The sequence below is a fragment of the Bubalus kerabau genome, chromosome 9 (assembly GCF_029407905.1).
Source record: "Bubalus kerabau isolate K-KA32 ecotype Philippines breed swamp buffalo chromosome 9, PCC_UOA_SB_1v2, whole genome shotgun sequence".
In the NCBI taxonomy this organism is placed as follows: Eukaryota; Metazoa; Chordata; class Mammalia; order Artiodactyla; family Bovidae; genus Bubalus; species Bubalus kerabau.
Genome location: NC_073632.1, coordinates 92718849 through 92732414, shown reverse-complemented (window position 1 = coordinate 92732414; position 13566 = coordinate 92718849). Strand labels below are relative to the sequence as shown.

Below are 13566 nucleotides of genomic sequence, written 5' to 3'. Positions count from 1 at the left end.
TAACAACCTCATGTCTGCAAGTCTTCAAAATTCTGTTAAAAACTGATGTCAGATTCCCTCTTACTTTAGTATACATTTCTTTCTTTAGAAATGTAATTCGTATCATTAAATTTACTCCTAAACAATTCAGTAACTTGAAGTTTATTCAGAAGGCTGTACAACTACTAATTCTCAAGCATTTTCATCACTCAAAAACAAAACACCCAAACAACTACATGATTATTAGCAGTGACTTTCCATTTCCCCCTCGTCTCAGTCCTTGGCCATCAATAATCCCCTCTGTCTCCATAAATTTTCCTATTCTGAACATTTCATACAAATGATTCACACACTTCTTTCACTTAATGTCAAGATTCAATCATATGGCAGCATGTGGCAGTACTTCATCCTTTTTAATAATCGAGTAATATTCTATTGTATGGATATGGATATATAACATTTTGTTTATTCATCAGTTGATGGGCATTTGAGTTGTTGCCACTTTTTGGCTGTTATGAATAATGCTGCTATGAACATCTGTACAAGTTTTTGTGTGAACACATGTTTTCAATTCTCTTGGGTGTACACTTAGTCATGGAATTGTTGGGTCACGTAACTTCATGTTTAACTTCTTGAGAAATTGCTGGAGTTTTCCAAAGAGGTTACACTATTTTATATTTCCACCAGCAACTTGTAAGGGTTCCAATTTCTCCATATTCTTGAGAAGATCATCTTTTTGAATACAGCCATCCTAGTAAATGTGAAGTGGTATTTCATTGTGGTTTTGATTTGCATTTCTCTAATGACAAAAGATATTGAGCATCTTTGCATGTGTTTATTGGCAATTTGTATGTTTTCTTTGGAGAAAAGTCTATTCAAACCCTTTGCCCATTTAAAATTGGACTATTTGGCTTTTTATTGTTGAGTAAGAATAAAAAAATTTTAAGAATTTTTTTTAACACTCTGGCTATTAGACTCAATAGGTATCATTATGTTTTCTTACTTCTAATTTTAGAACTCAATTTATTCTTTTCTTTGGTTGGTTTTGATTTAGGTGTCATATCTGAGAAACCATTGTGTAATCTAAGGTCGCAAAGATTTATACTTAGGTTTTCTTCTAAGAGTTTTATAGTTTTAGCTCTTACATTGAGGTCTTTGATCCATTTTGAGTTATTAATTTTTGTGTATTGTGTGAGTTGGATTCTCTTGCATGTGGATATCCACTGTCCCAACACCATCTGTTAAAAGACCGTTCTTTCACCATTGGAGTTTCTTGGTGTCCATGTAGAAAATCAACTGACCATACATGTATGGGCTTATTTCTGGACATTCAATTCTTTTCCATTGGTCTAGGTATCCATCCTAATGCCTGTACCACACTATCTTGATTGATTCCCAATTTGCAACAACACTGGAAATCAAAATGTGACTCAGATCTTTTTTCTTTACAAAAAAAATTGTGTGTGTGTGTGTGTGGCTATTTTGAATCCTTTCCATTTCCATATGAATCTTAGAAGCAGCTTATTTCTTTCTTCAAAAAACCAGCTTGGACTTTGACAGGGATTGTGTTGAATATATAGATCAATATGGGGAGTACTGCCGTCTCAGCAATATTAAATTTTCCAATCCATGAACACAGATATTAATCCATTTATGTCTTAATTTCTTTAAATGATGTTTGAATTTTTTAGCATATTTTTTAGTGTATGTTCTAGTATTTCATCTTTTTGATAAAGGAAACTCCTTTCTTAATTTAATTTTTGTTTTGTCCATTGCTAGTGTATAGAAATGCAATTGACTCTTTATATGGACCTTGTATCCTAAAATCTTGTTGAACACGTTTATTGCCTAGAATGTGTTTTATTCTTTAATTAAAGATTTATTTTGGCTGTACAGTACAGCTTGCAGGATCTTATTCCCCAACCAGGGATTGAGAGCCCCGGGCCATGGCAGTGAAAGCGCTGAGTCCTAACCACCAGTAGTTAAAACCACTGTGTGTGTGTGGTTTCCTTAAGATTTTCTATAGGCAGGGCTGTCATCTGCAAAGAGAGACAGTTTCATTCCTTCCATTCCAACTGCATGCCAACTATATTCTCTTTTTGCCTAATTGCCCTGGTTAAAGACTCTAGTACAGTGTTAAACAGAAAAGGTGAGAACTTTTGAATTCCCAAATAAAATTCAGAGTAAGTTACAAAGTTTGGGGCAGCGAGTTGATAAGGGCTTCATTAAATGTTTATTTGTGTATATGCTCACATCAGTTTTACTCTTAAGCTATGGCTTAAGTCCTTAAGCTTGGTCCTTGGGGTCCTTTCAAAGAGGAAGCGTTATTTATCAGGATTGCCACCTTAGCCAATTCTGGGAGCCTACCTGGCTGGTCTTAACACAGTTCAGAACTGTAGCTTGCTGCTTTAGATTAGCAAAGTACTCCAGGGCAAAAGTGGCCTCAGGCTGCAATGCTTACCACCTTTCCCCATGTATATTTTCTTCATTATGTCGTTAGCTCATTGATGTTTATAAAAATTGAATTTTGTACAGCTTTATCAATTAATTTTGGTAAGAATGTTATTCTAAATAATCAGTCCCCCATGACTTGAAGAGCAGTCATTTTTTAAATGAATTACAACTGACCAATCCTCATTACCCAGATGACTAACCAATCATTAGGATAAATTTTAAAAATGAAACTGTACTACACTCTTACTTGCTAATATTTAATCTTACAGTTTTTCTAGTAAACTAAACAGAAAAGGAAAATTTTAGAATATTCTAGTAAAAAACAAAGAATAAAAGAAAATAAAAATTCAAGAATAGCTAATAGCTCCTATTTGAAAGAAAGGTGAAACATTCATCAATTTACTAGTTCATTCAAGGACCAGTTTCCAATTTGTGCCAATTCTATGGAAGATAGTACATGAACTAGACTTTACATTTTAAATAATCTTCTTAGTGCAACGAGAGTAGTTCTGGAGGTTTTGTAAGATAAAATAAATGTTTATGTAAAAACTTTTTTGAAGTTAAGGTTATCAACTAAAGTCTATTACAGAATTAAAATAACAATAAAGATCATATTTAACGAAAGTTAGAAAATATTTTCAAATTACTCACTTAAAGTTTATTCCTTTTTAGCCTGAAGCCATGCTGATTTTGATTTGCTGAGTAAACTATTCCCCTGATTTGAGTTAGAATATGGCAGAAAACAATTTTATGCATTTTGCTAAAAGATGGATCCATCAATTGTTGTGACAGAGAGGAAAAAGGTGAACATAAATTTATACACGTAAGAAAAATTTACATGGCTTGAGTGTTTGTTTTATAGATATATTATCCAAATTAAATAAATCAACTTACATAGTTCTTCTCTATCAAGAGATTGTGCACCACCTCCAAACAAGCCTTTAAAGAATCCCCTGTTTGGTGCTTCAGGTGTTTCTACAGGAGTGAAGAGTTCACCCAACATTTCCTTTAAAATCAAAACAAATTGTAATTGTTAAAGTTTCAGGGACACTAAACTATAATCACAAAACCAGCCCTGTAAACTCTTTAACTAAAACTTATAACATCAGCTGTTGAGGTTCCCAATTAATGAGCACATTTCAAATGATCAGATCTAGAACAGTCTGATTTGGTCAAGCAATAAATTAAGATTAACTTGACTAAGAGTAACTTGTTGTTTGCTACTTTGGCTAGATTACTTTCTTCACATTTTAAACAAAGATGATTTAAGCTTAAACTGTAAGGAGATTTCAATCTTTATGATAAAATGTTCAAATAACTATAACTCTTATTATCAAGCATTGGTAACTGTATTAATAACTAGGTCTTCTCACATTAGAAATAAGAAAATATATTAGCAAATTGAAGTCTAGTGTAATGATAGCTGAGTCAGAAAATTAGTAGTTTAGAAAGACACACATCTTTTTTCATAAACATATCCTGGGAACAGAATTATGCCAACATACACCTGGAATTCCAGAAATCTGGCTGAGAGGTGGAAAGGCTTCTTTCTATACTGTCAGATTTTCCTGAAATTTTTGTCAATATTCTTCAGAGCACAGAAATGGTAAAGGTAAGTCAGCAGACAAGAAAAACTGCTGCCATTTTACTGACTTTGTAGATGAGACATAAAGAGGGAAGAGAAGTTTCTATAAAAGAAGGATGGTAGCAATATTATTTACAAGGCAACTCTGGGAACCTTTAAAAGCAAAATAAAAGTATAGTGAGGCTTGGGATTGCATTTCTGCCCAGTAAAGAGAAGTAGCTATGATAGAAATGACAAGTACACGATTGGTTCCAGGTAGTTTTATCTGATATTACATTATAGTTGGAGCTAAAAATATGTACTTTTTAGAGTTTCTTTCTTAGGGCTGGGCTAAGCAAGTTAATAAAGGATGTCCCAAGATTTTACTTTTAGATATATCCATATTTCTTTTTTTCATTTTTTGGTTGCACCTTTTGTTTTGTGGGATTTTAATTCCCTGACCAGAGATTGAGGCCAGGCCCTCAGCTATAATGAGAGCATGGAGTCTTAACCACTGACCGCCAGGGAATTCACAGATACACCCATATTAATGTTGTCTCCCCAACCAGATTATAAATGAAAGGAGATAATGTTAACAATATACAACACAGAGTTTCATTTATAAGGCTGAAGTGGATTGAAGGCCTTACATTTAAATTTTCTTTCCTCTGGATTTCTATAAAGTGGAGTAAAACTCCCTAAAGTCAATAAATCAAACCTGTTAAAATCCACCATAGAATATACTAATACCTATTATTTAATTCAAATTTACATTTGCCTGTATAACAAAGGTGATTTTAGACATATTTCCAATCTTTTTTATACAATATTCTACAGATTATAATTTAAACTGCATTTATTAAGTCGATACAACAAACTGCAAACAGCTACCATTTGTCTTTTATGCTAAATCAATAATAAGAGATATATAGACAAATATAGAGCAACCCACTCCAGTATTCTTGCCTGGAGAATCCCAGGGACGGGGGAGCCTGGTGGGCTGCCGTCTATGGGGTCACACAGAGTCGGACACGACTAAAGCGACTTAGCAGCAGCAGCATAGAGTCATAGCATAGAGTAATAAGACAGATATAGAGTCACAGCATAAAAATATGCTCTTTCAAATTTACCTCACTTTAGAATAGTGGTTTACTCTTTTTACTTAGTATTTAATGATCATGTAATTTTATAAGTATAAAGTAGGATATTTAAAATGCAGAGATTATAGTTGTAAATTAAGAGTCACTATAGTGTACTGGGATGAGTATAAATTGGAACCATATGGACCTGGGTTTGATTCTCACCTCTGCCTTTTACATGCAGAGGGATCTTAGGCAAATCAGTCTCTCAGAGAACTGGTTTCCGTAAATTTATAAAGAAGTAATATTAATACTTACCTCTCAGGAATGTTACCAGAATTAAAGATAATGAAGATTATCTTTAATGAGTTAAAGATAACACAAAATGCCAAGATTAGATACTGAGTGATGTATACATTATATAGAAAAATCTCCTTTCACATGGAGATGAAACAAATTAGAAAATATGAAGTCATTTATCTTTAGATTACCATTGTGAACATATATCTTTAAAGGAAGTTTAAAATTAGGCATTTCTTAAAGAGTCTGCACAGTCTGTGGTTAGTATTAGGATTTGGAGAGGAATACTGATGTTAAAAAAGTTACGTATTTCAATACCATTGAATAGTATCTTAAATACTTTTCACTTGTATTTAAATAAAAATTTTAATTATGATAAACATATTCTTTAGGATAATTAACTTTAATGACTAATAAACAATGGTAAAATCTAAATAGATTTTTATTATCTGTGATATTTCTCTACATCTAGTAATAGTAATACATCTGAAACAATGTCTGGAACTTTTAAACTACTCTAAAATATGAAGGTACAGAAACAAATATATTTGTCTTATGTTAGACAACTGTATCTCATTTGTGTTAATAAACAAGTGATAAAATATAGGAATCTAATTTCATGAATGAGTCAATGCATACGCTTTATCACTTTTTTCTTAAACTGAACTGTAATATTTTATTAGTTGACTTATTTTATTACCTTCAGATGTACAACATAGTGATTCAATATTTGTATAGATTATACTCCATTTAAAGTTATCATGAAATTGGGCCTTTCCTGGTGGTCCAGTAGCTAAGACTGTACTCCCAATGCAGGGGGCCTGGCTTTGATTCCTGGTCAGGGAACTAGATTCCACATGCTGCAGTTAAAGATCCTGAATACTACAACGAAGACAGAACTAAGACCTGAAGCAGCCAAATAAATAAATAAAAGTTAAAAAAAATAATGATAAAATATTGGCTGTAATCCCCATGCTGTACAATATATCTATTTATTTTATACATAGTTGTAATCTGTTACCCTTATATTGCTCTTCTTTCCTGCCCTCTACCTGCTGGTAACCCCTAGTTAGTTTTCTACATGTGTGAGTCTGTTACTGTTTTATTATAGATATTTGTTTATTTTTTAGATTTCACATATAAGTGATAATATACTGTATGCCTTTCTCTGACTTATTTCACTAAGCATAATACCTTCCATGTCTATATAGGTAACTGGCAAAATTTCATTCTTATTTTGGCTAAGTAGTATTCCATCATATGTATGTATATGTGTGCATATATCTATCTATCTATCACATTTTCTTTATCCATTCATCTGCTGATGGGACACTTAGGTTCTTCCATATCTTGGCTACTCTAAGAATGGCTATCATCAAAAAGTCCACAAATAACAAATGTTGGTAAGGATGTGGAGGGAGGGAAACTGCTGATGGGAATTTAGCACACAGCTGGTAGGAATGTGAACGGGTGCAGCCACTATGGAAAACAGCATGGAAGTTCTCCAAAAAACTAGAACTACCTTACGATCCAGCAATTCCACTTTGGGGTATACAGCTGAAGAAAACGAAAACACCAATATTCATGGCACTGTCTCAACACTAAGTATTACGTCAGGTGTAGATTTTCCTAGATGCCTTTTAAGTTCCCATTTATACCTTGTGTGACTTTTCTTTAATCAGGAATGGATGTTGAATTTTGTCAACTGCTTTTGTTTTTTAGATTTACTAATGTGAATTCCATAGATTGATTTATAAATGTGAAGTCAACTCTACATTCCTGGGATAAATCGTATTTGGTTATGATGAATTATCATGACCAGAATTATCCATCTGATATACTGTTAGGTTCAATTTGTTAAAATTTTGCTTAGAATTTTAACATCTATATTTGTAAAGAATATTGATCTATATGTAATATTCTTTACTCTAAAATCATTGGTTTTGGTAACATGTTCTATGAACATACCATTAACAAGTTGGCAAACATTTCCCCTCTTTAACTTTTGAGAGATTTAAATAGAACTGGTACCATTTCTTCCTGAAATGTTGATAGAATTCACAAATGAAGCCACTGAGGCCTCAATTGACTTTGTCCAAGGTTTCTAACTTCAATTTCCCTATAGTATTCTCTGGGTAATCTATTTTTTTCTTGAGTGAACTTTGGTAATATGTGTCTCAGTGCCACCACATGTGCCCATTTCCTAAGTTTTTTAATTTACTGGCCTAAAGCTGTTCATAGTATTTCCTTATTATCCATTTTAAGTAGCATTTGTAGAATCTACAGAAGTCACTTCTCTCATTCTTGATATACTTCTCTCTTCACAATCAGTCTGGCTTGAGATCAATTTTATTGGTTTCAGAGATCAAGTTTTTACTCATCTCACATGCTACTAAAGTAATGCTCAAAATTCTCCAAGCCAGGCTTCAACAATATGTGAATCGTGAACTTCCTGATGTTCAAGCTGGTTTTAGAAAAGGCAGAGGAACCAGAGATCAAATTGCCAACATCCGCTGGATCATGGAAAAAGCAAGAGAGTCCCAGAAAAACATCTATTTCTGCTTTATTGACTATGCCAAAGCCTTTGACTGTGTGGATCACAATAAACTGGAAAATTCTGAAAGAGATGGGAAAAGCAGACCACCTGACCAGCCTCTTGAGAAACCTATATGCAGGTTAGGAAGAAACAGTTAGAAATGGACATGGAACAACAGACTGGTTCCAAATAGCAAAAGGAGTACGTCAAAGCTGTATACTGTCATCCTGCTTATTTAACTTCTATGCAGAGTACATCATGAGAAACGCTGGGCTGGAAGAAGCACAGGCTGGAATCAAGATTGCCGGGAGAAATATCAATAACCTCAGATATGCAGATGAAATGACCCTTATGGCAGAAAGTGAAGAGGAACTACAAAGCCTCTTGATGAAAGTGAAAGAGGAGAGTGAAAAAGTTGGCTTAAAGCTCAACATTCAGAAAACGAAGATCATGGCATCTGGTCCCATCACTTCATGGGAAATAGATGGGGAAACAGTGGAAACAGTGTCAGACTTTATTTTTGGGGACTCCAAATTCACTGCAGATGGTGATTGCAGCCATGAAATTAAAAGACGCTTACTCCTTGGAAGGAAAGTTATAACCAACCTAGATAGCATATTCAAAAGCAGAGACATTACTTTGCTAACAAAGGTCTGTCTAGTCAAGGCTATGGTTTTTCCAGTAGTCATGTATGGATGTGAGAGTTGGACTGTGAAGAAAGCTGAGCGCCGAAGAATTGATGCTTTTGAACTGTGGTGTTGGAGAAGACTCTTGAGAGTCCCTTGGACTGCAAAGAGATCCAACCAGTCCACTTTGAAGGAGATCAGTCCTGGGTGTTCTTTGGAAGGAATGATGCTAAAGCTGAAACTCCAGTACTTTGGCCACCTCATGTGAAGAGTCAACTCATTGGAAAAGACTCTGATGCTGGGAGGGATTGGGGGCAGGAGGAGAAGGGGACGACAGAGGATGAGATGGCTGGATGGCATCACCGACTCGATGGACATGAGTTTGAGTGAACTCTGGGAGTTGGTGATGGACACGGAGGCCTGGCGTGCTGTGATTCGTGGGGTCGCAAAGAGTCAGACACGACTGAGCGACTGAACTGACGTTTTCTATCTCATATTTCCGCTTGGATATTTACTATTTTCTTGGGACTTCCTTGGGACTTTCTTGGGACGTCTGTCTACAATGAGGGAGACCGGATTCGATCTCTGGGTTGGGAAGATCCCCTGGAGAAGGAAATGGCAATCTACTCCAGTACTATTGCCTGGAAAATCCCATGGACAGAGGAGCTTGGTAGGCTACAGTCCATGGGGTCGCAAAGAGTCAGACACGACTGAGCGACTTCACTTTCACTTTCTTCTGTTTACTTTGGGTTTAACTTGCTCTTCTTTTTCAGTTTCTTAAGGTGGAAGCTGAAGTCACTGATTTGACGACAATTTCTTTTTGCAGAGTCAGACATGACAGAGCATACATGTCAAGTCTTTTCGAATACAGATGTTTTAGTGCTATAAATTTTTCAAGTATAAACACTCAATTGTTTTTCTCTATTGCTATGCTTTCAAGTTAATCTTTTCTTTCCTAATGTCTAATCTGATGTTAATTCCATCCAGTATATTTTTCATCTCTAACACTGTAGATTTTTTTTTTTTTTGACAGGAAATAGCATTTATTGGTGAGCATGATTAAGGAGGGGACAGCACTGATGCTCATGAGTGCAGGGCCCGCCATTTGTCCAGGGGACCACGATTAGGGATGTATTTGACCCCACAGCCGTCTGGGATGAGTCGCTTTTCTGCCACCATGTTCTCAAATTCATCCGCGTTGAACTTGGTAAATCCCCACTTCTTAGAGATGTGGATCTTCTGGCGGCCAGGGAACTTGAACTTGGCCCGGTGGAGGGCTTCAATCACATGTTCCTTGTTCTGCAGCTTGGTGAGGATGGACATTATGACCTGGCCAATGTGGACCCTGGCCACTGTGCCCTGGGGCTTTCCAAAGGCACCGCGCATACCTGTCTGGAGTCTATCAGCTCCAGCGCAAGACAACATCTTGTTGATGCGGATGACATGGAAGGGGTGGAGCCGCACTCGGATGTGAAAACCATCTTTGCCACAGCTTTTCACCATGTACTTGTTGGCACAAATATGGGCAGCCTCCAGGGCTTCAGAGGAGAGCTGCTCATACTCATCTGACACCATGTGGCCACAGTGGATGGGAACTCATCCACTTTGGCCTTCTTACGCCCCAAGTCGAAGATGCGAATCTTAGCATCAGGGACACCTCGGCAGAAGCGAGACTTTGGGTACGGCTTGTTCTTACAATACCGGTAACACCGGGCGGGGCGGCGGCCCATGGCGACACCAGGATCTTCAGTGGCGTGTCAAAGGGAAAGAGCAACACTGTAGATTTTCATCTCTAGAAGTTCAATTTTGGTCTTTATATCTTCTATGTTCCTACTTAACTTTTAAGTATACATGCTTAGGCACTCAGTTGTGTCCAACTCTTTGTAACCCCACGGACTAGAGCCTACCAGGCTCCTCTGTCCCTGGGGATTCTCCAGGCAAGAATACTGGAATGGGTTGCCATGCCCTCCTCCAGGGGATCTTCCCAATCCAGGGACTGAACCCAGGTCTCCTGCATTGCAGGTGGATTCCTGAACCACCAGGGAAGCCCAAGAATACTGGAGTAGACAGCCTATTCCTTCTCCAGGGGCTCTCTCCGACCCAGAAATCGAACCAGGGTCTCCTGCATTGCAGGTGGATTCTTTATCAGTTGAGCTACCAGAATACAGTTCTAATTGTAATACAGTTATAACTGTAATTTTGTTTCACTCTCAAGGTTTATAATATCAGGAGTATGTTTCTAGTATAGAAATACTACTACTAACATGTGACAGCATGTACTTTCTACTGAGCACTGTGCTAGTAAGAACTTTACGTGTACTGTCTCCTTTAATTTATAACAGATCCTATGACATTAGATATTATTTTTATCCTCATTTTAAATATAATGAAGTTCAGACATACTAACTTGTCTAAGGTCACATAATTGTGTAACTAGCAAAGCTAGGACTTAAATTCATTCTTCTTGACTCCAAAGCTCATATTCTAAAAATAAGTCACAAATTTAAATATATAAACCAGTAAAATATGGCTAATTAACTAAAAACTTTCACAATAAAGTTCCCTTAGATAATGGTTTCTCTAAATATCAATGAATATTTTAGCTCTAATATTTAAAGAGCACTTTTATTTAAAAAGTTCAAGCTAAACTGATCATTTCTAATAAATATACAACCACATAAAGCACTCAATACTTTTAAAAGATACAGTTTTATAAAGATTTTGTAATCTCTCACAAATAGATCAACAAAAATATTTAGAGGAAAATTATCAAATCTTATTTTTTCTGATAATGTGAATATATCCTTTGAATACAGAGTATATGAGAAGGAATGACACAATTTGTCCTAAAATAGATATAATTATTTTCATGCCAACATACGCCTTTAAAAAGGATTTTTCTTTTGTTTCTATATAATAGATATTTATTCTGTGTGGAGAGTGGCATAAAACGGATGTAAGTATTTTGTATTTCTTTGACATCACTGGCGAGAAAAATATGGATTGATGAGATGGAGTCCCTTTTATAACAGGAATCTGATGAAGATACTTTATTACCAGTATCAAAGCATATGCTCTCAAGTTCTCAAGAAAAGCTTTGTAGAAGGGATGGACAATGTAAGGGACCTTAGAAAATATTTTACCTCTGAAGAAATGCTAGTGATAGTTATGTTACTTACCTGAAGATTCTCACAGGTTTCTTGACTATAAGTGAGTCTCTGGATTTCTGTAGGTGAGACAAGATACAAGGCTTGTCCGTTGTTGGTGAAGCAGAACGTTCTGGCTATCCGCATGTTGGTAAGGGGCAAGTAATACACATCCAGCAGAGGCCTTAAACTTGGCAAACTTGAGAATACAATGGAAAACTTATTAACAGACAGGAAGGCTTTAGTCTTGAACAAATACTACAGGAAGTAAAAATGGCAGGGACCTTCTAAACCTCATGATTAAGTGTACCTGAGTGGGAGAGAAAACTGATTTCTTTTCCTCATGTACTTGTTCACTAGTAACTGAATGAAAATAAATTCTCTGTGTATATGACTGTAAGCAAATTAAAAGCACTTCTCCAAATACAATTCTGCAATATTATGTTCTGACGGGAGGAAATGCTATATTTGTGTTTAAAAAACAAACAAACAAACAAAAGCCTCTTACCTAAAAGTCATGATGTGTCCATTGGCACAGAAGCAGGCAAGGCAGATGCTGTTACTTAACGATACAATGTCTCCACGAAGCACAAATGAGGTCTCTGTGATGTTCTGCTTGTAAACACAGTTCTGGCTTGGCAATGAGATCACTTTTGCTTGCTTTTCAGAACATATTACTGCATACTGGTTTTCACTGATTTCCTGAGAAGACGAGGGAGATACAGAGACAGGTCTTCTTTTCTTCAATTTCTCTTTTTCATCCTTTTCTTCAGGGACATTGTGTTCTTTCCAGGGTTCATGTGCAGGTGGCACTAAGCAGCCTGTGGAATCCAGGAACGCCATTCTCAGGATCGCCCCTTTTAACCGCAATATAGTACCTAAAATTGTAATTTCAGTAAACAAAAAGTATTTTAGTCCAGACAGTAAATACGTTTATTTCAACTCTGACACACACTAGACACTCAAAAATATGTAGAATATATACTGAACCAAAATTGTATACTGGCTCGCTGACAGGATTCAAACCTCAAGCATGGTATCTCAATCTGGAAAAAGATCTCAATAAATGTTACCAAACTGATAAATGCTGGGATGTCTAGAACTAGGTCTCACACCCACACCTGCCGAGTGTACTGTCGTTGAGTGTAAGTAGATGGCACCTAGGGCTGCAAGGTCCAATATGGCAGCCCAGAGCCTAGCCACGTGAACTGTGGCTCGACCACACTGTGGCATGCTGTAAGAGTGAAACACAGGCTGGATTTGAAGGCTTAGCACAGTGAAATTATAATAAAATAACTCAATAAAATTAAAATACTGATTAATGCTACAATGATTTAGCGCTGTGCATAGACTGGGCTAAATGAAATTTGTTATACTAAAATTAATTTCACTTTTTTCTTTTACATTTTAATATGGCTATTAGAAAATTTAAAATACTACATGTACAATATATAAACAAAGAATATACTAGAGAGCAAAATCATGCTTTTTTTCCTTTCATTTTTAATATAAGAAGAGTATAAATTTTTTCTTCTTAAAATTTTTTGTTAAATTACCTTTTCTAATTCTTCAGAGAAGAAATACGATCTTAAGACTTCATACTTAAGAGATTAAAAATAGCTAAGTGTACAATATTTTAAAAACTTTTCAGTTTTTTCCCTACATATGTACCATTTGCTTACAGAACATACTATTTCAAGGTATCCTAGAATGAGACAGAACAATGGTATTTTGTTTTATTTTCTATGTAGTAATCATTTTAGACATGATCCTAACGTTTAAAAAAATGCAAAGCTTGAATGTCTATATAAGTAAACGATATTCTGGAATCTTAATCCATGTATTCCTTCAATTAAAAGCAAAAGACTGTAACTATCTCCAT

General features: G+C 35.7%; 1 protein-coding gene and 1 pseudogene across 5 annotated transcripts in view; both read right to left on the bottom strand.

Annotated features, from left to right (window-relative positions):
- The window catches only part of STXBP5 (syntaxin binding protein 5), a 157331-nt gene that overhangs the window by 4618 nt on the left and 139147 nt on the right, over positions 1 to 13566 (bottom strand). For all 5 annotated transcript variants that reach the window (XM_055535890.1, XM_055535893.1, XM_055535895.1 and 2 more), the window contains 3 exons: positions 12193 to 12562; positions 11718 to 11883; positions 3328 to 3439 (listed from right to left, as the gene is read on the bottom strand). In XM_055535890.1, coding sequence (XP_055391865.1) covers positions 3328 to 3439; positions 11718 to 11883; positions 12193 to 12562 — 648 coding nt within the window. The remainder of the gene's footprint in view (positions 1 to 3327; positions 3440 to 11717; positions 11884 to 12192; positions 12563 to 13566) is intronic.
- Positions 9553 to 10344, bottom strand: LOC129620119 (60S ribosomal protein L10-like; annotated as a pseudogene).